General features: G+C 40.4%; 1 protein-coding gene across 1 annotated transcript in view; it reads left to right on the forward strand.

The window, feature by feature from the left end:
• The window catches only part of EIF4E3 (eukaryotic translation initiation factor 4E family member 3), a 50,864-nt gene extending 27,908 nt beyond the window's left edge, over positions 1–22,956 (forward strand). The window contains exons 3-7 of the mRNA XM_023727922.1: positions 5,490–5,584; positions 8,934–8,994; positions 11,732–11,798; positions 16,685–16,840; positions 21,378–22,956. Coding sequence (XP_023583690.1) covers positions 5,559–5,584; positions 8,934–8,994; positions 11,732–11,798; positions 16,685–16,840; positions 21,378–21,424 — 357 coding nt within the window. The 5' untranslated portion in view covers positions 5,490–5,558 and the 3' untranslated portion in view covers positions 21,425–22,956. The remainder of the gene's footprint in view (positions 1–5,489; positions 5,585–8,933; positions 8,995–11,731; positions 11,799–16,684; positions 16,841–21,377) is intronic.
• The last annotated feature ends 2,121 nt before the right edge of the window (positions 22,957–25,077 follow it).

The raw sequence follows: 25,077 nt of genomic DNA on the forward strand, positions 1-25,077 counted from the left end.
GAGGGAGCCAGGAACCAGAGACAAGACCACTCACCAGCAGTGGTCCCTGACCATTAGGGTAGGTGGAGCACACGGAGTAGTAGATCCATTGAATGTCAGCAGGAGATCCCCCACCTGACCAGACTCCGGGTAGCCCCCTACCCCTCGCATTTGGCCAGGGCCAGGTACCAATTTTTGTCTGTAGCCTACAGGAAGTGCCCTGGCGCACAGGCCTGCTGACAATGAGAAGAGCCTGCTCCACCTCCCTCCCCCATGCTCCCGGTGACCAGTAGTGTGAGCCCCACCCACCTGGGGACCGCCATATGAGCCCCTGTTCCCCCCAAGCCCTGTCGCAATGGGTGATGCACATTCACCCCCTCAGCCACCCTGCAACCCTGCCCCCCAGTGAGCAGCAGCGTGCGCTTCTGTGCCAACTGGTGGTAGCTCGTGCCTGCCCAGCCCACCACCCCCACTGCTGCCCCGCTCACCTGGTGAGTGGCAGCACATGCTCCTGCACCACTGGACCGACAACTGGCAATGGTGCATGCCTGCCCTGCCTGCTGCCTGTCGCTGTCCAGCCTGCTCTCCACCACCGCCCCACCTGCCTGGTGATCAGCAAAGTGTACCCACCCCTCCCATCCCCACCCTGCCAACACCCTCCTTCCCACCCAGCAATAAGTGGGGAGTGCTCCCTTCCCACTAGTCTGGTGATCAGTGGAGCATGCCCACCCACCCACCCCGATATATCAAAACAAAACAAATCAGGACAAAACAACCATACAATAAATAAATAAAATAACACTTTAATATCTCAGAGACCGCAGACAATAACAAATCATATGAAGAAACAGGATAAGATGGCTCAAACAAGTGAGCAAAATAAAGAGAAAGAAAACCTTCCTAGGAACAGACGATAATAGAACTACCTGAGAAGGAATTCAAAAGACTTAGATTTAGGATCCTCAAAGAGATCAAAGAGAATACAGAAAAAACCCTAGAAGAATTTAGGAAAACAATACAAGAATAAAATGACAGACTCAATAGACAGAAACCATACAAAAACAACTAGAAATTCAAAAGATTAACAATAAAATATCAGATAAACCAAAGGAAAGACACAGAAGTAGAATTGAATCAATGGAAGAAAGAATCAGTGAAATAGAGGACAAATCCCTTTATACTAACTTGTTTGAGGAACAACCAGAAAAAAGAATGAAGAAAGCCTAAGAGTTATGTGGGACACCATCAAGAGGAATAATTTACGTGTAATAGGAATTCCAGAAGAGGAGGAGAAAAGAGTACAGAGAGAATTTTTGAAGATATATTGGCAGAAAACTTCCCAAATATCATGAAAGCCAAAAAGGTTTCCATCCAAGAAGCCCAACAAACCCCATACAGAATGGGCCCTAAAAGAAATTCATCAAGACATATCATAATCAAACTTTCCAAAACCAAAGACAGAGAAAGTATTCTGTTCATGAAAAATGAAAAATGATCTATCACTTACAAAGGGGCACCAATAAGACTAAGTGCTGATTTCTTGTCATAAGCCATGCAGGCAAGAGGGCAATGTGATGACATATATAAAATCCTGAAAGAAAGAAGTGCCAACCAACAGTCTTTATATCCAGCAAAGTTGTCTTTCGAAAACAATAGAGAAACTAAGGCATTCCCAGATAAGAAGAAACTAAGGGAATTTGTAAAAACCAGACCAACCTTATAAGAAATATTTAAGGGAGTCCTTCAAATAGAGAACCAATGACATCAGACAACAACTTGAGATAAAGACTCATGGCAGCATCACCCAGATGCCAACTCAGATAAAGATGTCACAAAAGTAAAATAAAACTACAAAAATGACTACAGGAACCAGAGATGTTGAGCTGTAAACAATGACAACTTCAAAACAAAAAGGGGGATAAAAGGAGTAGTTATAGAACTTATGTATGGAAAGGAAGTCAAGGCAATTTCAAGATATAATAGACTGTTTTAAATTTAAGAGGATAAAGCTAAACTTCAGGGTAACCGCAAAGAAAAATAATAAATCTACTCACCAAAATGAAGAAGAAAATAAAAGACTCAGTAAACACAAAAACAACAACACTGATTGATAGGAAAAGAAAATCCATATACAAAAATAATTCAGCACAGAAAATTAAGAGGAACAAAGAAACTCTTAACACCACCGAAAAAAAAATAACAAAATGACAGCAATGAATCCATTCCTATGATTAATCACACTGAATGTAAATGGATTAAATGCACCAGTCAAGAGACAGAGAGTGGCAGAATGGATGAAGTATATTCTTTCTCTCTGTCTCTCTTCAGAACATTCCAGTAGGAAATTGAGGAAGAAATTTGCCAATTCTCTTAGTGATGAATTATTATCTATTTGTCAGAAGAATGTCAGGTGGGGCATATTTGCTGTAATCATAGCTAGTAGATTAGGGATTTATCAAGTGGTCACTATTGTCTACCAATCCCTTACTTCCTTAGAAAAATGCTCTGACACCACATATAATCATTAAATTATCCAATGCAGTAGGTATGTCATATCCATTTCGCAGAGGATGAAATTTGGGTTTCAGGGCTAAGTGGCTTTAAAGTTTATCTTGAGAACTTAGCTCTTAAATCCAGGTCTTCAATTCAATTGGAAGACCATCCACCCTGCCTCAGTTCCTCAAGGAAGGGCACCAGAATGATGCTTGAGAACTTATCCACTAAGGAGTGGACTGCCCTCAGGTATTCAGCTCAGTTCCCCAAGGACTTGTCACAGTGCTGTGTGCAAAACTGGTGTTCTCAAATATTGACTGAATGAATGATGCTCAACTCTTGCACCTCTCTTTGTCCTTAGGTTATCATTAAACACTTAACCATCACTAATAAACATTGTGTCTAGTTTTACTACCATCTATAATCTATGTACTACAATCTACTATTTGCAGGCCGAATAGAATTAACTATAAGCCTAAAGTCTTTTGAAATATATTTGGAAGGCTCTATCTATAGTAATATTTTGGCATCTCAATTTTTTAAAAAATGTGTTACAGAGAATCATGAATTATAATCATGAATTGTCAAGCGTCCATCATAAAGCCATTTCACCTCCACAGGGAAGTGAAAGGGCCCCAGGAGCTAAGAATTCCTTCCTCTAGCTATTTCACAATCATACACGCTTAACAAATATTCCACATATTGGACAAGGTTTGCAGCAAGGACACAGAGTGATTATCTGCCAAGTACTTTTAAAATGGGACTCTTGTGAATGGTGTCACCAGATATTTTACTCCCATTTTGTGTTCATGCACAAACATGCAAGTATGTGTTTTAATAACTACGTTAAGTCAGAGTTAAGTCTATTGCTGTATCTTCTTTGGCTGTAATCTCTTCCTGTCAGATTTGCCAAGACTGACAGAACCAGTTGTCTGCTTTTGTTTTCAAGAGACGCTTCTAAAACTACAATCATCAGCATGATTCTTAGAGTGTTTTTTCTTACTTTTGGAACAGGAGAAACTTTTTTTTTTTTTCAAAGTGCTTCAAACACTACGTTAACAGCTAGGATTTGAGAGCTTTGGCAAGAGTGTGAGGTCAGACATTCTGATTTGGGATGCCTTTTTGAAAATTTGGAGTCGCTGGACACCGCAAATGGTTAACACACTCAACCGCTAACAGAAAAGTTGGAAGTTTGAGTCCACCCAGAGGCATCTCGGAAGAAAGGCCTGGTAATCTACTTCTGAAAAATCAGCCATTGAAAACACTACGGAGCGTAGTTCTGCACTGACACGTATGGGGTCACCATGAATCAGAATCAACTCAATGGGAGTTGGTTTTTAGATGTGAAATTAACTTGCACCAGGGCCCTCTTGGTTTTACCTAAGGCAGGGGTTTTCAGTTTAGCATCATTTTGTCCACACATTCTACAAAGCTCATTGCCACACCGTAGTAGGGTCCTAGGCTGGAGCTAAGGCTCAGTGTGGTTCAAGGGCATCTTTCCTTTGGGCAAATGTCTTCAACAGGTGTCCCTGTTCTTGTGACTCCATGTCCTGGTCTGTGGCTTCCAAGACTGGAGAAAGGTGTGACTAAAACATAGTAGTATCTTTAAAGGGAATAGCATTAGTGGTTAAGAACATGGGTTTGGGATTCAAGTGGCCTAGGTTCAAATCCCAGCTCTACTGATTTACACTCATATCACAGAAATTGAAATATTAGAGTCGTCTTATTATTTGCACTAATAGTAAAGCATTTATAGGCTATGCACCTCCATAAGGACAGATATCTATTTGAGGAACAACTGTTACTACAGATCTGTGTTCAGCTATGCTATTCCCTCCATTAGCGCCCTTATAGTAGAATAGATCCAAGGTGGATTCTCAGTGAACAAATCCACCATGATGTAGTTTTTTGACTCCTGTTTTATCTTAGAATTCATTGTTGCTGCCCTTGCAATTAATTTTTACACAAAACAGGATCAAACACCCCATCAGTATTGTCAGTCAGCATAGATAAAGTTCCATACCATTCATTCTACTCAACTCAAATGTCCTAGGATTCATTTTTCTAATTGCTCTATAACTTGTACCGTTTTCCTCAAACCTACTAGGAGACCTGGACAGTCATCTCTCAGCTAAGTCTTTGTGTACGTCAGCACAGCAGAACCATGTTTCACATTCACTTAATAATTCTATGGCTCATTTCAAACAAACTGGGAAGGGTTTTATTCTTTGTAGCCTCAGTCCTCATTCTAATCCTAACAATCATACCAGACAGTCTCTGTGGGCAAAACAGCCTCTGTGCCTTGATTTCCTTATTTATAAAACTTGAAAAATGATTGCACCTCATCATAAGGTTGGCATTATAAGCATGTAGAAGTTAATAGAAAAAAGCCTGGAACACAGAACATTCTCAATAAGTATCAGTTGTCATTCTTGTTTTTGCTGTTACTATTGCTGTATTGTTTTTATATAATCTGTTTCTGTCTGCTGGTCACCCGGTATCTTGGGCAGCTGAGCTGTTCCCTGTTCCTTCTAGGAGGGACAGAGGAAGAAGAAAGAGCGCCAAAGGTGGTTCCTCTTTGCCTCCTCCTCTATACTCCCACACCCCAATCCAAAGTATAATAGAGTCCTACTCAGCTTAAAAAGAAAAGAGAACCTATGTTACAAGAAAATACGGTTCAATACATATATTGCACTACAGGCTTTATTAGATACCATCTACCTGTCAGAAAAATCATTAGCAAGATCTTTCACGATGTTATGTGCAGACACGTTACATAGGAATGTTTCCTTAATAACCATGGCTTCCTGAAATGTAAAACTTGGCTTGACTTCAGGGAACATTCTTTGTTATGTTGCATTTTCTAGGAGAAAATTAGAAGGGATACTGAGAAAAATCTGTTTTAATGAATAGGACTTAATAAGAATCTAATTTTTTCTTTAATGCATTAATTTTATAATCTAGAGGCATATTAAGTCGATACTGGGTGTATTAAACAAAGTGTTTTTCTTTTAAAGATATTCTGGAGTGTGTACAATAATATTCCTCCTGTGACTAGCCTGCCTTTGAGATGTAGTTATCATTTAATGAGAGGAGAGAGACGACCTCTTTGGTAAGTGCCTAATATGCAATTTGAGGTTAAGGTGGGAGGGAAATGGTTATAAGCCTCATAAAATATTTACTTCCTGCCAAATTGGAATGCCAAAGTAATTGTCTCCCAGTGACGTTGGAAAGTAATTTTAGCTATTACTTAGTTATGAAATAAGCCCCTGCCCACCAGCCCCCTCACCTTGGGCTCCGGGATGATGAGGAGGTCTCTCACTGCTCATTCACTGAGCCTCCTATTGCAGGTCATTAGCAGCACACTGAAGGTACAGTAGGGTCCTTTTTATGGGATGTAGTACCATTTTGGCTTGTTCTTTGAATTGTTCATTAATGACCTGGCCCGTGGAGTGAAGAAGCTTATAGGCTAGTGGGGAGGTGAGAGAGGTAAATGTGGTTCTCAGGTCTATTGCAGTGCCGGACAAAGCTCATATCACCTGAGACGTGCCTCTCACATGGACATAGAAGGTCTGTTGACACTGATCATGGGCCAAGGTCTAGCGGAAGGTGCCTTTCCTTCTTAATAACTTGGTGTAGTGGTAAGGGTGCAAAGACGTGGAATTAGAAAACCAAAAGGGAAGAACGAGCTCAACATTTCTCAAGCTGAAAGAACTGAAGAAAAAGTCAAGCCTCCAGTTGCAATGTTGAAGGATTCTATGAGCAAAAAATTGAATGATGTAGAAAGCATCAAAAGAAGATGGAAGGAATACACAGTCACTGTACCAAAAAGAATTGGTCGATGTTCAACCATTTCAGGAGGTAGCATATAATCAAGAACCGTTGGTATTGAAGGAAGACATCCAAGCTGCACTGAAGACATTGGTGAAAAACAAGGCCCCAAGAATTGACGGAATACCAATTGAAATGTTTCAACAAATGGATGCAGTGCTGGAAGCGCCCATTCATCTATGCCAAGAAATTTGAAAGACAGCTACCTAGCCTACCAACTGGATAAGATCCATATTCGTGCCCATTCCAAAGAAAGGTGGTCCAACGGAATGTGGAAATTATCGAACAATATCATTAGTATCACATGCAAGTAAAATTTTGCTGAAGATAATTCAAAAATGATTGCAGCAGTACATCGACAGGGAACTGCCAGAAATTCAAGCTGGATTCAGAAGAGGGGTACCACGGCTGATGTCAGATGGGTCTTGGCTGAAAGCAGAGAATACGAGAAAGATGTTTACCTGTGTTTTATTGACTATGCAAGGCATTCAACTGCGTGGATCATAATAAATAATGGATAACATTGCAAAGAGTGGGAATTCCAGAACACTTAATTGTGCTCATGTGGAACCTGTACATAGACCAAGACACAGTCATTCAAACAAGGGGATACTGTATGGCTTAAAATCAGAAAAGGTGTGTGTCAGGGTTGTATCCTTTCACCATAGTTATTCAATCTGTATGCTGAGCAAATAATTTGAGAAGCTGGACTATATGAAGATGAATGTGACATCAGGATAGGAGGAAGACTCATTAACAACCTGCGAAATGCAGATACTGCAACCTTACTTGCCAAAGGCTAAGAGGACTTGAAACACCTACTGATGAAGATCAAAGACTACAGCCTTCACTATGGCTGCACCTCAACAAAAAGGAAACAAAAATTGTCACAACTGAACCAATAAGCAACATCATGATGAATGGAGAAAAGATTGAAGTTGTCAAGGATTTCATTTTACTTGGGTCCATAATCAACACCTGTGGAAGCAGCAGTCAAGAAATCAAGTGACGTATTGCATTGAGCAAATCTGCTGCAAAAGACCTCTTTGAAGTGTTAAAAAGCAAAGATACCGCTTTTAGGACTAAGGTATGCCTGACCCAAGCCATGGTATTTTCAGTTGCCTTATATGCATGCGAAAGCTGGACAGTGAATAAGGAAGACCGAAGAAGAATTGATGCCTTTGAATTATGGTGTTGACAAAGAATAATGAATATACCATGGGCTGCCAGAAGAACAAACAAGTCTGTCTTGGAAGTACATAATGCTCCTTAGAAGGGAGGATAGTGAGACTTTGTCTTGCTTACTTTGGACATGTTATCAGGAGGGAACAGTCCCTGGAGAAGGACATCATGCTTGGTAAAGTAGACGATTGGTGAAAAAGAGGAAGACCCTCAATGAGATGGATTGATACAGTGACTGCAACAGTGAGCTGAAACATTGCAGTGATTGTTTGGACGGCACAGAACCAGGCAGTGTTTGTTCTGTTGTACACACGGTTGTTATGAGTCAGATCTGACTCAACAGCGCTTAACAACAACAGTGATAAGGCTGGTGGGCAATAAGCCATTTTGCCCAGGCTGGAGTCACAATCAGTAATAGGCTTTGATAACACTTCCCTCAAACTTTCTGAGTTATTTATTCATTAATGAAATGGAAATGTATCTCAGCTCATTTGGTAGCAAATGACATAAACCTAATTTAAGGAAAAGAGAATTTTTTTGCCCTTTAACTAGAAAGTCCACCACTAGGGCTGATTTCTGGTGGCATTAGATCTGGGTACTGAGATGTTATCAGGAATCTGTTGCTCTCCATCTGATTTGCTCTGCTTTTCGCTGTGTTGGTTTCATTTTTAGGAAGGTCATCCCATTCATGGTGGCAAGAGGACCTTCATAAACTCTGCCACCCTACAAGTTTAACAATGTCGGTATTTACTAGCTCCACCAGAATCCCAGGACTGGCTCTCATTGGTCCATCTTGGATTTTTCATCCCTGGTCAGTCACAAATACTAGGAAGAGGCAGGGTTCTCATAGGCAAACGTGGGTCACAAGCCCATCCTCAAGGCCAGGATGTGGAATCAGCCCTTTCTGAATTGGTCTGACATAAGGATAGGGAACAGGGGGCTCCCTAAAGGGAAATTGGTTGCTCTTACCAGAAGAAGAGGAAGCAGATATTAAACAGGCAAACATGGGCAAATGTCCACTGCTGTGGCAGTCACCGGTTAGGTCTGTGACACAAGGTTGGTATGAGAATCAAACAAGGCAGTGTCGTGAACACATCACACGTGCCATGAGCATGTCACACATATATGAAGCACTTGTATTAATCTTCCCAAGCCCAGATAATCCAGGGAGCCTCCCCACATCCCCTCCTTCAGGATGAAGACCTTTTGTTCCCTCATCCTCTTTGCCCTTGTGGCTATGGAATTCTGCTTTTTCCCCTCTCCATCCCTCCCGCTTCTGTTTCCAACGAAAGAACTGGGGGAGAGTTTATTGAAGAATGCCCGATTGTTTTTTTTTAAAGTCATTTAAACCTATTGTCCAACTAAACAGATGAGGAAATACTTGCTCTAAATGTATGTGGAACTACTTAATCCATGAGTATAACTTTAAACGTTTGTCTTTGATCCAGGGAAGAGGAGAGTAATGCGAAGGGCGGTGTATGGAAAATGAAAGTTCCCAAGGACAGCACGGTATGTTGGTTCTGGCCACTTTCTAGAATTGGCTGAGCTCCGGGCTCTTGTTGCCTGCAGGTGGTGAACATTTTGTGCTTTTCTAGCAGCCCACCTAGTGATCAGAACAGGACGGTGGGTGAGAAATTCTAGTCTGATCTGGGTGGTTTCTGCCTTACACTGTCACCTTGAAAACATATCATTGTGTTTCTCTATAGAAATGGTTTGATGTGACTGTGTCATGTCGTCTGCAGGAGCGAAAAGCCAATAAACTTTACAGAAAAGCTTATTAGCCTTATGATGGCCATTTCCTCACCAGCTATAACTAAGAGTGTGGAATTGGTTTTACATCGTGGGAAGCAGGATCCTTCCCACCAAAGCTCATCCCTCCTCCACTGGGGGCCAGAAACAGTTCTGAGAGTGAGCAGGGCAGCCATGGAGTGGGGGTGACTGGAGCCTTGGCATGTGGCCATCGTTTGGGGTTTCACTTGGAGGCTGTGCCCAGCTCCCTTCCCTCAGAAACCACCATTTTCCGGGAGTGGTTTTTATCCTTGGCATATCCACTCGAGCTCTAATTCATTGTATTGACTGAAATGGACATTAAAATCTGTTAAATCTGTTATCTTGAGTCCTGGGAAACCAAAAAAGCCTCTTTGAAAATGGATGAAAGGGCAAATATCACCCTGTCTCACCTTTGCATGTTTTCTTTCATGTGGATTAACTCAGAGAATTGAAATGTCTTCAGAGACCCAGATGCTTGAGCTGCAGTCCTTCCCCTATAAGCACATACTTCAAGATATGGCCAGATTTATTTGTTAAAGGTGCAAACCGTTAGTCAAGATGTATAGTTCCAAGTCTGATTGTTATTTGGTGTACGTAATAAAAAACATTAGGGAAGCAAATAACAAACCAGGCAAAGTGTATGAAGACCCCTTTATACCCCAAAAGGAAAAGAAAGCAGAGAATATAAGAGACTGAGAGAATTTAAGTGTTTTTTTTTAATTTCAGTAGGAACACATTTTGCCTTTCCACACTCGTTTAGTCACAGTAGACTTTGAGTTGCAGTGGAAACAATCGTGATGTCAACATCAGTTGAAAACTGGCTGAAAGGCAGTTTTGTCCTTTCTCTCCTTATGAACGCACTCGGCCACGCTCAGTTACAAATAATGCTTTCACGTCTGTACAAGGGCCCTCATCCCAAGCAGTTCAGCCCACTCTTAAGGGTCAATGAGTGGGATTCAGACAGGAGAGTGAGCGCTCGCCACCCTAACCTCCCCTCCCTCCCCCTCATCACTAACAATGTAGGAGGCCATGGGGACAGACAGAATGTGCAAGGGGTGGTTTCTAGATGCCAGACAAGTAGACCAGAAGGGAGGCTCCAGGCAAGAGGGAGGAAACCACCCTGAGGGTGGTTTGTCACTCTTCAGCTCTCAGGTTAACTACCATCGCCTTGGTTAAAAATTCAGCTGGACTGCTTTCAGTTCATTAGAACATAATAGTAAACACTCAGATTACAGTTGATATGTATTGAGCACCTGGCTTATAGCAAGCACACAAATATTTATGGAATGGCTCTTGAATAATGTTGAGCCCTTTTGTTGCAAGAGAAAAAAAAAGGGCTTTGCTCAGCCCTTTGAATGCATTAATTGATTGATTGCATGCTCACAACAACCCCTGGGAAGTTGGCTCTTATTATTAGCTCCTCGTTCACATAAGGAAGCTGATGCTCAGAGAGGTTGATGACCCACCTCTGGGTCACAGACAGTAAGCAGCCTGTTAGGATTCAAACCCAGTTCTGGGAGACTTTGGAGTCTGTAAACTATGACAAGGAGGGTAAGTGGGACCAAGAACTTTCCAAGGGGGATAACTGGAAGAACTTACAGCCCTCCAGTTACTTGTGAGTGGATGCTGGCTGTTGACTGGATGGCATTAGTAGATCTTGAGTAGAAGGAACCCCAGTTTTTCCTCAGTGGTCGACCACAGCATGCACTCATTCTTTGGGGAAATGCATACATGCACACATAAAGTTCTATCACTTAGTATAAACAATGCCGCAAAGGAATGCAAATTTGCAAGCCTTTAGTATTCAGTAGGAGCCCTGGTGGCTTAGTGGTTAAGAGTTTGGATACTGACCAAAACGTAGGCAGTTCGAATCCACCAGCTGCTCCTTGGAAACCCTGTGGGGCAGTTCTACTCTGTCCTATGGGATCACTATGAGTTGGAATTGACTCAACGGCAATAGGTTTGGTTTTTTTGGGTTTTTTAGTATTCAGTAAGCCAGAAATTTCCTTAATTTCTTTACTTGTGTGACTTTTGAAGCATGTTATAAGCTGAAAAGAGAGAAAGAAGGATAAAAGGTTTTGAAGAGAAAGATTTTATTAATGTCATTTAAATATAATCAGTTGATACTTTTTGAATCAGTGAAAGGTAAAGAAATTGGGAAATTATAAATCATTTGAATGCGTTTTTCCCTGTTCTTCTGAACTTTTATCAGGGTTTTCAGTAGAGATTAACGACCTTAAGACTTTCGATCACTTCTATCTATCTCTCGAAAGTTGTTTGTAAACCAGTAAGACAAATGCTATTATCGTAAGTGTTTGCACCTATGATCAGGAGCTGTCTCCGGGCTCCGGATGTGGACAGGGAAATGCATGTTAAACTGTGGAAAGTAAGACTTGTTTAGCTCCTGAAGATCATTGTCTAAAACTGTGTATGTGTTGTTTTGTTTTGTTTGTTTTTTACTCTTTTCTCACATCAGTCCACAGTTTGGAAAGAGTTGCTGTTAGCAACTATCGGGGAACAGTTCACAGATTGTGCCGCAGCAGGTAAAGAAGCACGCAGCTCCGCCCGTCTATGTGTGTTTACCTCATGCTTGGTACTTGCGGAAGGTTGTGTGTGTGTGTGTGTGTGTGTGTGTGTGTGTGTGAGTGAGTGACTGTTCACACGTTTTGAAGTTGTTTGTAACCACAAAGTTACTTAGATTTTTTTTATGTGATTGTGGTGTTTGGTGGTGGTGGTAGGGGGATGTGTTTGTGTGCGTGTGTTTAGCATCTACTGAAAGGTCATCACTGAGGGGGATAAGTTTGTTTTTTAACTCTTCTTCGTCGGAATTCTAGAATGCTCTGTAGATATAGTCACATTCCCAAACTTCCTTGCTACCACTGTAACTGCAGTTGTACGATTAAGTATTTGAATCAAATTAGCAGTTAGTTTTATAAAGTATAACAAAGAAATATCCTTCAAACTGCAGAGTTATGAAGCAGCCAGAAACTTAAGCAGCTGAAACATATGGATCAACATATGTAAAATCTTAGAGCAAGAGTTGGAAAACTTTTTCTATAAAGGACCAAATAGTAAATATTTTAGGCTTTGGGGGCCATACAGTCTCTATTGCAGCTACTCACCTGTTCCATTATAGCATGAAAACAGCCAGAGACAGCATATAAATGAATGAGCGTGACTGTGTTTCATTAAAACTTTATTTCCAAAGCAGGAAGAGGACTGAATTTGGCCTGTTGGCTATAATTCGCCAACCTCTCTTTTAGGGGTAGAGATAAAAATATCAGATCATAAAACATAGGACTTGAAAATATCTTTGCTTCATCTCATACGTGTGTGTATATATGTATGCATATGTATATATTATATACATATATGTATATACATATCATATTTTTGCCTCATAGCTCAACTTAATAGTGTCCATAATGATCTGCCCAAAATAAATAGGAATAAAGAAAAGAAAAATTTGACATCAGTTGGGTTCTTAACACAATTAGTAACAGGTTTCCTTTACTTGTTTCAAATCTTCCAGTAGGGCCTGAGGTGTCCAGTGAGGCAGACGTAGCCCTTTCTGGCTCTCTCAGTCCTTTGCCTTCTTCCGGTTACCGCCCTGGTCCCCTGCCTCAAAGCGGGTTTCAGGGATAGGCAGGGATGCCATCACCATAATTATCCATGACCCTGCAGTTGAGGCCAAAACACCAAGGCCTTAATGACTTGACTTTGGAAACCATTTTCAAATATCGAGTGAATTTCCAACAGCCTCCGTGAGTACTTTTTGTTTTGTTTTGTTTTGTTTTGATCATGAAATCACTCGAAGAGGAGAATTTAATTGCTTGTTTAAAAATTTGTTTTCTTCTTGGGTAGTTTCTTCTGAATGCTCCTGAGGTACCATTTAGAATAATATTTTCCTGTGCCACTTTCAGTTTAGAATTTTTTTTTGACTCGTTGATGTTGATGACTCATTGATGTTGAGTAATTTTCCCTCAGACTTCTTACATGGTGCTGTCTTTGGAAGCCCTGTTGTTGTTGTTAGCTGCTGCCTGGTCGGGCCCCCGACTCATGGCGACCCTGTGTGGTACAGAGGAGAACTGCTCCATAGAGTTTTCTTGGCTGTAACCTTTATGGAAGAAGCCTTGATGGCACAGTGGTTAAGTGCTTGTCTGCTTATGGAAAGGTTGGTGGTTCGAACCCACCAGCCAGCCACTGTGCAGGAGAAAGATGTGGCAGTCTGCTTCCATAAAGATCACAGCCTTGGAAACCCTATGGGGAAGTTCTGCTCTATTCTATAGGGTTGCTGTGAGTACAAATCAACTTGATGGCATTGGCTTTCATTGGTTTTTGGAATCTTTTTGGAAGTAGTTTGCCAAGTCTTTCTTCTGCAGAGCTACTGAGTGGGTTCGAATCGCCAGCCTTTAGCTTAGCAGCCGATTGCAAACTCCTTGTGCCACCCAGGCTTCTTTGGAAGGCCTGTAGGCTTTGCCAATCCCACGGAAAGTTTCAAATTTATCTCACTAGCAATTTCAATAGTTCCACTTTGATTTTGCTTACTTCTTACACCACTTTTTATTCTCTTAAGCCTAGGTAAGATGAAATTGTCTTGAAAATACAGATTTCTTCTGTCTTAATAGAGAGTAGTTAGCAACTTCACAATATGTATCCTGTGTAGTTATAAATACATAAATCCCTGGGAGAGGAAGTGTTCTGTATGAATTATGCCTGTTTCCAGAACTAGAGAAAATACCCTAAGTAATAACAAATAAACCAGTATTGAGTAAAGCAGATCTATTGTTCTGTGGTTGAGTTAGGAAGCTGGAGCACCATTAACTGTCAACCACTAGCTCTTCCATTAACTAGCTGTGCAGCATTAAACAAGTCAGCTAACCTGTCTCCACTGCACTCCCCTCATTTTTTAACAGGTCTCCTCCTAGTTCTAAAGTCTTATGCAGCCAGTACACTGAAATGATCAAGATTTTGCTGGTTGATTCTACTTATGAATATTACATGATTGCTGATGGGTCTGCCTTTGCATAAAAGTTGCAGCCTTCTTATTCTGCAGTTTTCAAAAGGGCTGTGCTAGTAGGTCCCCTGGCTGTGCCTACTAAAAGCCAAGCTAGTTACCAAAAGCCAAGCTAAACTGAAATATTAACAGATCAGCCTATTCAGAATCCATCAGTTATAGCGCCCTCTGACCAACAAGGCAGAAAGGAACAATATTGGAAGATGGGGAAACACTGTTCTTTCCCTGAAAGGCTGATCTGGGGATTTCACAGTCATTCTTGAAAGTGGTAAACTGTAAAGCTTCCATCTTTATTTGATTATTTTATTTTCACATAAAATTTATGCTGAGTTCTAACAAGTATATCTTTAAAGTATAAATTAAAAATAAATGCACATAAAACATCCCTGATGGGATAATAAATTTCTCTGGATGGACATGATCAGGTACTATTTATTTATTTATTTGGAACTTTTTATTCACGTATAACACATATGCAGAATAGTACACAGACTATACATGTGTGGCTTGATAAATTTTCACGAAGTAAACTACCATCCAGATCACGTTGCAGAATGTAATCAGTCCCCCCCAGCACCCTCCTGCTTGGTCTCCCTTCCAGTCATTACCCTCCCCGCAAAGGTAGCCACCAATCTAACTTCTAACATCATAGCTTAATTTTGCCTGATTTTGAACATTTATGTAAATGGACCATTTAGTGTCAAGTTATACACATTTAGCCAGGACCAAATTCGTTTAAAAAGGAAGGATGGAAGAGAGGGAGGAAGGGAAGGATGGAGGAAAGAAAGGAATTATTTTACTCAAGATGATTTCTTTCAGTAAATTGGACATGTCCTTACTTAAATTGCATCAAAATACTAGAATGTTTTAACCTCCAGAGGATGACTGAACAAACTGATGACATAAATATGTAGATTTACAGAGGCTAGCAAATTTGGCAAGTTAGGCAAAGCATGTTAACTAAGGCAAAATTCCTTAATTTTGATCATGCTTATCTTCCGCTTTGACATACTGATGCCTAGTATGCAAGTGCAGAGGGCTGTCCCTGTTTCATTACGTGTCATGAACCTGTGAAGCCAGATGTCACAGTCTATACTTTTCACTGCAAATTCATGTAAAGAATGGCTAAAAGGGAGCATGTAACAGTACAACCAAACCTCACTTATCCAGCCACCATTCTTAAGTCAAACCCAAAACCCAAACCAAACCCATTGCCGTCTAGTTGATTCTGACTCATAGCGACCCTATGGGACAGAGTAGAACTGCCCCCATAGGGTTTCCAAGGCTGTAAATCTTTACGGAAGCAGATTGCCGTATCTTTCTCCCATGGAGTGGCTGGTGGGTTCAAACCACCGACCTTTCGATTAGCAGACGAGTGCTTAACCACTGTACCACCGGGGCTCCTCCTTTCTTAAGTCAAGGCAGCCCCAAATCCAGAATTTAGTTTAAAAAAAGACAGCATTAATTAATGCAGATAAATGTGTTAACGTCCATTCACTGAAGTACTATAATAAAACCAAACCCACTGCCGTTCAGTCAGTTCCAACTCATGACGACCCCAGGTGTCACAGAATAGAACTGCTCCGTATGGTTTTCATATGTAATCTTCACAGAAGCAGATTGCCAGGCTTTTCTTTCGTGGCGCTGCCAGCTGGGTTTGAACCAGCAACTTTTAGGTTAGTATTCGAGGGCAAACCGTTTGCTCCACCCAGGGGCCTCCAAGTACTATAATAGCAGACCCAAACTCAGAAGATACTTACTCTCCGCAGAGTGCTAACATACGTTGCTTGATTCCTTAGCCCATAGTTAAAGCACAAAACCGGAAGGAGGATTACTAGAGGGAAGCACCCAAGAGCAGGAAGAATGCATAGGAAAGGAGCAGACAAGCAAACCACAAATACAGAATAAGCAGCTCGAAAGACATAGCTTGGGTCCACTTAGTGTTGGGACAAATAGCAATAACCACTCTAAAGGTATCTGAAAGCTTGGCAGGGAGTCAGGCTAAATACTCACTGTTCTAACCAAGGCAGCAAGGCATCGAGGAAAAGTTCATTTGAGTCCACTTGGCTTTCAGAGTGCAGGGAATTATGCAACCCATTTTAGAAAGAGTCTCATCAAAACAGGGTAACATGTTAAAACGGATAAATGACTTCTTTGGAAAACTCATTTGGCTGGAACACTTTGTTTATCGAAGTCTCTGGATAAATGTGATGTGACTGCTGCCGCCCGTGTACACTAACCTGCTTTTTCCAACGATTCTCCTTAGAAACAAGCATTTGTGACGATTTCTCTTGTGCCAGCTTCATTGTTTCATCTTATCAATAACTTAGAGATAAAATGATAAGTGCTTAAAACACAGTGCAGGCTGACTAAAAATTATCACTCATTTCTCTTCTTCCGTCCTCCCCTCAGATGACGAAGTAATAGGAGTTAGTGTCAGCGTTCGTGACCGAGAGGATGTCGTCCAAGTCTGGAATGTAAATGCCTCTTTAGTGGGTGAAGCGACTGTTTTAGAAAAGATCTATGAACTTCTGCCCCACATATCTTTTAAAGCAGTATTTTATAAACGTAAGTGCTTTATTTTCAGTTATTACTTTCTAGCTTATTCTATCATACTTTCAAAAATAGAAACTGTGTTGCAAATGAGGTGAAGGCAGAATCACTTGAAATTCCATAAATTAGAACATAGTTCAATAAAATACACTGAAGTGTTTTTTTTAAAAAAAAGAAAGACAAGTTTAGTCTTGGAAATTAAAATGAGATTTTATTTCGCCTAACTGCATGGATCAGAAAAGGAGAATATATATTGTATTTGTTGTTTCAGAAATCTAAACCTGATCTTCAATTTGTCATTCTCAGAAAGAAAAAAATTACATTCTATTTGAAACAATAATAACAAAAATGTTATTATGTGAGCTGGCAGGTAGATAATCATCCCTTCATAAACAGGAATTTGTAATGTATAACATCTGTATTTTGGGAGGAAACTTGTTCTGAGCACAGGGATGATTGAATGTTCTACTGAAATGCTAATACTTCCTCATTACTAATGCTGTGACACAGAATGGAAAGAGAATTCACGCATAGCGGTGAAATGTTAACAACGGTATGAATAGGTGTGTGGACCCATTGTTTCCATCACGATTCATGTTCATTTCTTTTGTGTGCTCTCTTTAAAAAGTCATCTTTTTCATAATGAAAACAGCTTAGTGCTATTAAACCAATATTTGGTAGATCAAATTGCAGGTTACGCTTTTAACAATGAGTTACAGACAAGAATTGACAGCCCTGCACATATATGATAAATGTCCTATTTTCCAAGCTGTTCGAGTCAATAACCGAATTTTTTTTACTACTGTATTTCATCAAATCTAAGATGCCCTTGATGATATAAGATGCCCCATTATTTTAGCATTACTAAGAAAGAAAAATAAAGGCTCCCAATTAAACTGACTTTTTATTAATTCCAGAGCACCTCAAATTTGGGGGTAGGGGGGAGAGTGCATCTTAGAATTGTTGAAATAGAGTATATTCTTCTCACTTTCATTATTGCTTCACTTTTCCCAACCCCTTGCCAAAAAGGAGAAAAAATTAAATTTTGTTTCTCAATTGTCCTAGTATGATAGAGGAATTAAAACTAAAGCCTCCCTGTAAGGAATCATACAATCACAGGTCAAATCATGTAGGTTTTCAGCAATCAGACTGCTCTGGCACTGCAGATATTCAGCAGGTGCTGAGCTTCTGAATTTTAAATGCAAATTTGGATAAAATCTCTGGAAAGATGGCTCTGCAGAAGTGGCTTATTGACTGTGCAGTGTGGAAATTGCAGATTTGTAGATGCCGTTTCTATCCCTTAGGGAACATTAATTGTATTATCAAACCAGATATTAATTGAAAGGTCACCAAGAGTTTTTTCTTTTTTCAACTCCACAAGACTGACTGGCAGAAACTCTCTAGAAAGGAGATGAGTTTCTTTGCCAGTTATGGAAGGGACTAAAACATTCTCTACCACCTATGAACTGGGTCCACATTCTCATTGTGTTGACTCAAAAGAAGAGAAAGGCAATTTTAGATTTAAAGTTGGGGTAATGAAGGCCAGCAGCCTGGACTTTTGTCCCACTTCAGCAGTGACCTTGAGCAAGTCACAACTTGTCATCTGAATATGGAGGAGGTTGGTCTTAGATGATCTCCAAGGTTCCTTCTGCTTTAAAATTCTATGATTAAATGTCCAGGTAACATGTTGGTGAGCTGCAAGCTCATATGAGTGTTTTATTAGCTAATTAGACCTCAGAGTGGCTAGGCTAGTTTTAGGGCCATAGCATTAATCAGGTAAGATTGAACAAGGGCAGGGTGATTCACTGCTTAGTAACTAGCTATTGTGATTGCTGGGGGGAAGAGAAAAGCCAAACAAGGGAAAAAAAGAGGTACAGTTTGACCAGATGAATCAAGCTGAATAGACACCCTAAAGGTAGATGCCATTATAAATTCATGAGTCATGTAGAACCACTACAGGTCTCAGTAGAAATCCATATTTTAATGGAATAAATTAGCATTTAAAAGCTCAAACGTTTTTCAAATAACAATTTGGATTGGAAAAAACAAGCAATTCTCTATTTTGTGTAAGCAGGCAGTCCTTTACTCGATAGGGTAGTGCACCACGCGCTGCAAAATTAATTTTGAAGAATGAGGCTGGGGCAGAAACCTCATTCACAGCATGATGAAGATTAGTCTCAGGGTGAGCAAAGTTAGAAGTGGCCAACTTCATGCTTTTACTTTGTCTTGTGACCGGGATCTTGGTTTAAGAAGTCACAAATTTACAGGAGCTAGGTGACAAGGTAGATTTCGCATGTAGGAAGAGCCTAAGCATATTTGGTCAAGGCCTCCAGCAGAGGGGTGAGGGTGGGGCTACTAATAAGTTACATACGATTTAGATACAGATTGATTATTTGACTGAGAAGCTCAGGCTATTAAGAGATCCTCCCAAATTCTCTTAAACTCTTCAGAGCAGCTGAATGACAAACGGGTTTTCTGATGTGAGAATTGTTCAGAGCAGGGGTTGGCAAACTACAGACCGAGAGCCAAATCTGCACCCCCACCTATCTCCACCTGTGTGTTTTAGTACCAGCCACAGCTAAGGCTGGCTTTTACATTCTTTAACTTTGGGGGGAATAAAATCAAAAAAAGGATATTTTGTAACATGTAGAAATTATATAAAATTCAAATTTCAGTGTCCATAAATAAAGTTGTATTGCTGCACAGCCATGCCCATTTTTTTCATGTTGTCTGTGGCTGCTTTTCATGCTATGATGGCAGAGTTAATAGATGCTACAGAGAGCATATGGCCTGCAAAGGCTAGATATTTACTGTGCCCCTTTGCAGAAAAAGTTTGCCAACCCCTGGCTTTGAGCATTTCTTTATTCCCTCTCTACTGACTCTAAACAAAGGCTGACAGAACTTCCTCCATTTCTCAGGATAGTTTCAGTTCTGAATGTTCTGTTGTACCATCTCCATAACTTTTCAAAATGGTAGTATTTCAGTGTCTCAACTCTGACCACCCCAGACTGTCCCTCACACCTAGAAGTAATAAAAATCTTTGGACAGCCCATATTTCTTGATTTATAATTTGAAGACTAGCATCACAACCATTCTATGGCTCGTCTGCTTGACCCAACTGGACTGTATATTTTATTGCAGAGCAGACCACATTTTATTTAGCATCTGCCCTAAAAATACTTCTTTAAAAAGAAATCATAAAAAGTGAAATATCTGTATAGTCATAGCTGTGAGAAATGCTCATTTAAATTAGGTCAGATTACAGGCCACTCTAGGAATTTGGCAGACCCGGGGTAACCCTCAGGCTATAACGTGGCCCTCCTCCAGTGGTTTATCCAAGGAAGGGTAGATTGGGGTAAATAAACATCCAGGATGATCCTGAAGGGAAAATAGTTACTCCCACCCCGACCCCCAGCAGTAGTCTGGAGGCCAGACACAGCTGGCTGCTAACCAAAAGATTGGAGGTTCAAGTCCCCCCAGAGGTGCCTTGGGAAAAAGGCCTGGCCGTCTGCTTCAGAAAAACCACCACTGAAAACCCTATGGAGCACAGTTCTACTCTGACAAAACACATGGGGTCGCCATGAGTCAGAATTGACTTGACGGCAACTGGTTTTTTAAGAGTTAAAAAGGCCTCCACCATCTTTGTCCTCCTAGAGGACGCAGCTCATGGCTGGTGAGGGTAGAGATTGGGTGGGCGGAGTACAGCACCCAAGATCCTGAGTCACTCTGGGCTGTATCAGACCCAAGCCTGAGCAGCTTTTCAACTTGAAGAGACGAGGATCCTGACCTTGCTTCATGATGGTTAACCAGGTCAAGAAAGTAGATTTTCGAACTAGGCCCTTTTGCCTTGGAGGAAATGTTATGTATTTCCTGATAATACTCCCACCCCCCACCCTCCACTTTAAAAAACTGCAAGCCTGTGGAAATATTTTTGGTAGCTTAATTTTTTAATTCTAGCATTCCTAATTGTAATTAGTAATTGTGTAAGCCAGACAATAGAGCTGCAAATCCACTGAAGAAAAAACCCAACTGAGGATGGGTGGGGGGACCCATCCGTTTTATGAAATGTCATTTCCCAGAGTGGGCGTTCAGAGGTGGAGGAGGGCATAATGTAATTGCTACCACCCTTATGTTGGTCTTTGTTTGGTTTTATTTATTTTATTTTGTTTTTAAAGATAGACTTTTGGAGGGCCCTGCCTTGGGTAACTTGAGGCCCCCCCCCCCATGCATTCTGTGGGGTGCATTTTTCCCTGCAGCGTTTGCCTACAGCCCAACATACTGTCTTCATCAACTTGTCAGGATGACTCATCCTTTTGGGCACAGCAAGAAGCAACAGGCAGCATGCCCACTGCTTGTTTATTCCTTGTTTTAATTTTCATTATTAGGTTTCTCAGGAAATGCACGCCTTAGCTAACAGTTACTGGCAAAAAGGTATTTGAGGTCTTGCCAACATTTGGGGAAACTGAATGAGATGCCTAGAGGAGGGTTGCCCCATCCTTTGCTTAAAGTTTTCTTTCCTTTTTTTCTTTTTTGTTTTTTTTCTGTCCTTTAGCCCATGAAGAGCATCATGCTTTTGAAGGTGGACGTGGAAAACACTAATTGCACTCTGTAAAGAATTCTTTGTCCTTTGCTGATTGGTTTTGGAAACGGTCTTAACAGGAGGGAGTGAAGAGAAGACTTGCCGAAGCTCTCGATGCTGGTCCATTTAGAGTGGTTTTCTGTCCTTGCAGATGGGGCAATTAGCACTCAAAGTGGCAGGTGGGGGCAGGGGCGATTGTGTGGGTTTCTATGGTCACATTACTTGCTTTATTTTTTTTTTTCTTTTTGGCTTTCTAAATTCTCTGTTCTTTTCACTCTGATTCTTTTTTTTTCCCCCTTTTTAATTCCTTATTCAGTCTAATTATTGTTTTCTATACTCCTCTTTCATTGAGGCACAAGAAATTGGTTTCCCTTTAAGTAGCTCTTCTATACCTAGTTAATGAGAATATGCATAATCGTGACAATTCTGCTTTTGAAAACCATGCTGTATGTGGAGGAATACTAGCTTGGTGAAACCTGTCTTCTGCGTATTTGTTGTGACATTCCTACATACTATGTGCTGGGCATTGTTTTTTCTGTCCCAGGGAAAAGAAAAACCATTCTTAATCTGATTTTGCACTGACAGCACACACACTTTCTCGTTTCTTTTTTAAAACTTTTTTTTTTTAAATGATAAAAGAAAAATAATAGTTGAGTTGCCTAACCTGACAACTATAATCACAATTCAGTATCAGAATATAAATCAAATTCTAGGTTTTTTGACCCTTTGTGGAAATATTTTTAACTAAAATTTCAATTGGCCTTTTCAAAGCAAGGCTTAGAGTGCTGGCAAGGGATTCCTCTCAATAGGAGACCTGGTTTTTCTGATTTAAAGAGGAGGCGATGTTTTAATCGTTTGAGTAAAGCTTCTTCTGAATTCGGACGTGTGTACCCACTTAGGGCTTTACAGATCAGTGCTAACACATTTTGTTAAATAGTCCCCTTTTCCTGTCCACATCGTATGTAGTTTCCGATAATCGATAGTCTTCCAGATGGGCAGCTTCCCCCTCCCCATTTTTGTATTTAGGAGCAGGAAGTTAAATCTCATTTGCAGGGTGACTCTGAACCTTCATAAAGTTGAGCTTTGAGTGCTTTCTGTTCGTATGAATCATTGGAATTGATGATATGCATTGCTTCATGCCACCGAAGAAATAACTAGTTTTAGTGGAAGGAACTGGCCACCCTCCGGAGCATTGAGACGTGCTCAGACTGCACCCGTTGCCTCTGGACTCTGCCAAGCCTCTGGCTGCTTTTACCTGAATAAGGGCAGGGCTCTTTGAAGACGCTTCCTCCTGTGGGCTTGTTTTTGGAGTCCTAGGAGCTAGCGTGTGCTTATACATTTCACCAAAGGGCCACACACCCAGACTGTCCTTGTATCCAGGATCCTTAATTCCTCTTGCAGTATTGACCAGCAGAAGAGGCGAGGTTACTTCAAGCCTCCAGCGAGTGTTTGCAAATAAAATTCTCCATTCACACATTTTAAAGGACTTTCAACAATATCTATTTATGAGAGTTGTGCCCTTCATTTTCACTGCTAACCACATCAACCATAATAATAATGATCATACTTAAAAAAAAAAAAAAAAAAAAAAACACTTTGTTTCTAAACTTGAGTTTTTTCAGTGATTTCAAAATGGGGTATGAGGATATCCAACCCATTTCTCCAAAGCCTCGGACTTGTTTCTCTAAACCTTGTACTAACATCCAACTTGTTTTTAAATTATTCATCAAGAATTTATAAAAGTTATTCTGGACACGAATTAAAGTTCTTTTTTATAATATAAGTATTTTTCTGATAGATTAGAAAAAAGGATATAATTGACTTTACCTTCTTTGTAATTGTCATATATATTTCCATAAACAAATGGATTTTGACGTATTTTTATTTTTGAATTTATTTAAAGCATTTGTGATGACGTGTTCAACTTTTGCATGTATGTAGCCTTTGAAGTAAAAGAAATAAAATAAATAGGAATGTTAGGCTCACATTAATTTTTTTCCTAGTTTCTGTTGTTTACGGTCATGGAATATGACTAGCACATAACGTAGATCTTGTCTCAGTAAACTTTTGCAACTGTTTCTGACCCTTTAGAAAATACTGTGAGAAGAATTTAATTTGCTTAATGTTAAGAACCTATCATTTAAATTACTTTTAAGAGAGGATTTTGTCAGATTTTGCTTTGGAAATTGTTTTAATTGAATATTTAGTTCATAATAGACTTTGTATGAACTAAGCTGATTTAATCAGTTTAAAAACCTCTCATTACCTTCTTACATTAAAGAAGCTAATACTTTTCTGAGATACAAGGAAATATTTTGTGTGGCATGTGACTTTTGCGTTAGGGCGGCTTACCAACCTTGGCCAGGGCTGGGGAAAGTGCTAACTTTGAGTAGAGTCTGCTCTTTTCAGCCAGGTCTTTGCAGGTGCAGCCTTGTACTCCCGGCAAAGAGCCACGCAGAAGCCAGAGAGCTCACTTGCTTGTCTTTGTGATCCTCAGGGTCTGTGATTCAGTGCCAGGAAATCTGATTGAAAGCAATATGCTCTTTCTCCTCGCAGTATTCCCAGGTTGTCATGTCGCAGGCGCTTGCTTACATCAGGAAAGTTATACTTATCAAAAAAAGACAAATAATCCCCGTTTAAAATAACTTGTCTACATTTTGGTTTTTTTCATAGGCACTTTCTGAAGTGCTGACTTAGTCAGTGTTAAGATTTCCTTTTCCTCCCACTTTTTCACGTTTCTAAAATGAAGGTATAATTTACAATTAACATGTACATTTATTTTAACATTGCTATTGAATGTATGGTACAGTTGATGGGTAAGAAAACACGACTCTAGTAGACTTTAAATAAGTTTAGATTGGCTCTAAACTTCTAGCCTTCTTCTTGAATTTAGCTCAAGTCTACACTATACACACAGTACAAGACTTCATAGTTGAAAGAAACTTTGGTATAATTGGGTCTGGTGGATACAATATACACTGAAACCTGTGAGAGCCGGAACTCAATGGGACTGCCTTGTTTTTCCAGGTTTCCTAAATTTTCCACCTTTGCCAGGGTCATTCTTACTGCTTTTTTATTGCCCGTTTTAGTGGAAAATATTTGAATTTTCCTTCTCTTACAGGTTTCCACCTTACACAGTTTCCAGCTTTCACAGGTTTTACTGTAGAGTGTGCCAGTCAAGCCTTGACCAAATCTGTCTCTTGTTAAAGGACATAAGCCTAGAAAGCAACAGCGCTGGGCATTGAAGTCTATAGATTATATCCCAGTCCAAGCCTCCTTAAACTGAGAATATTCAGTCTGTCAACCTGACCGCCCCCTCCTCCCTCAAGAGGTCACCCTGATCACCAACTAAATATCTGATCCGGTCTAGCCACTGATATGACTGTACATAATCGGAAGTCCTTGTTGTAGCTCATCAGTCACTCTCAGTGACTGAAGTAGCATTACAGTGCAGTGTTTGAAAATAACCCGATTATGACAAAAGAGGGCCTTTGCAATTAGGTGCTGCGCTCTTCGAGGCTCCCAACTTTTGTGCTTACACAAGGCTGACAGCATTCGGAGTGGTCACATGGTGGCGCTGCCTTCCAGCCAACGGTTCTGGCTCAGTGTTTATCCAGCTATGTTTGTGTGATTATTGTAAGATTCTACTGCATTTTGCTCTTAGGGTTTTATA

The sequence above is a fragment of the Trichechus manatus genome, unplaced genomic scaffold, assembly GCF_000243295.1.
Source record: "Trichechus manatus latirostris isolate Lorelei unplaced genomic scaffold, TriManLat1.0 scaffold00020, whole genome shotgun sequence".
Classification (NCBI taxonomy): Eukaryota; Metazoa; Chordata; class Mammalia; order Sirenia; family Trichechidae; genus Trichechus; species Trichechus manatus.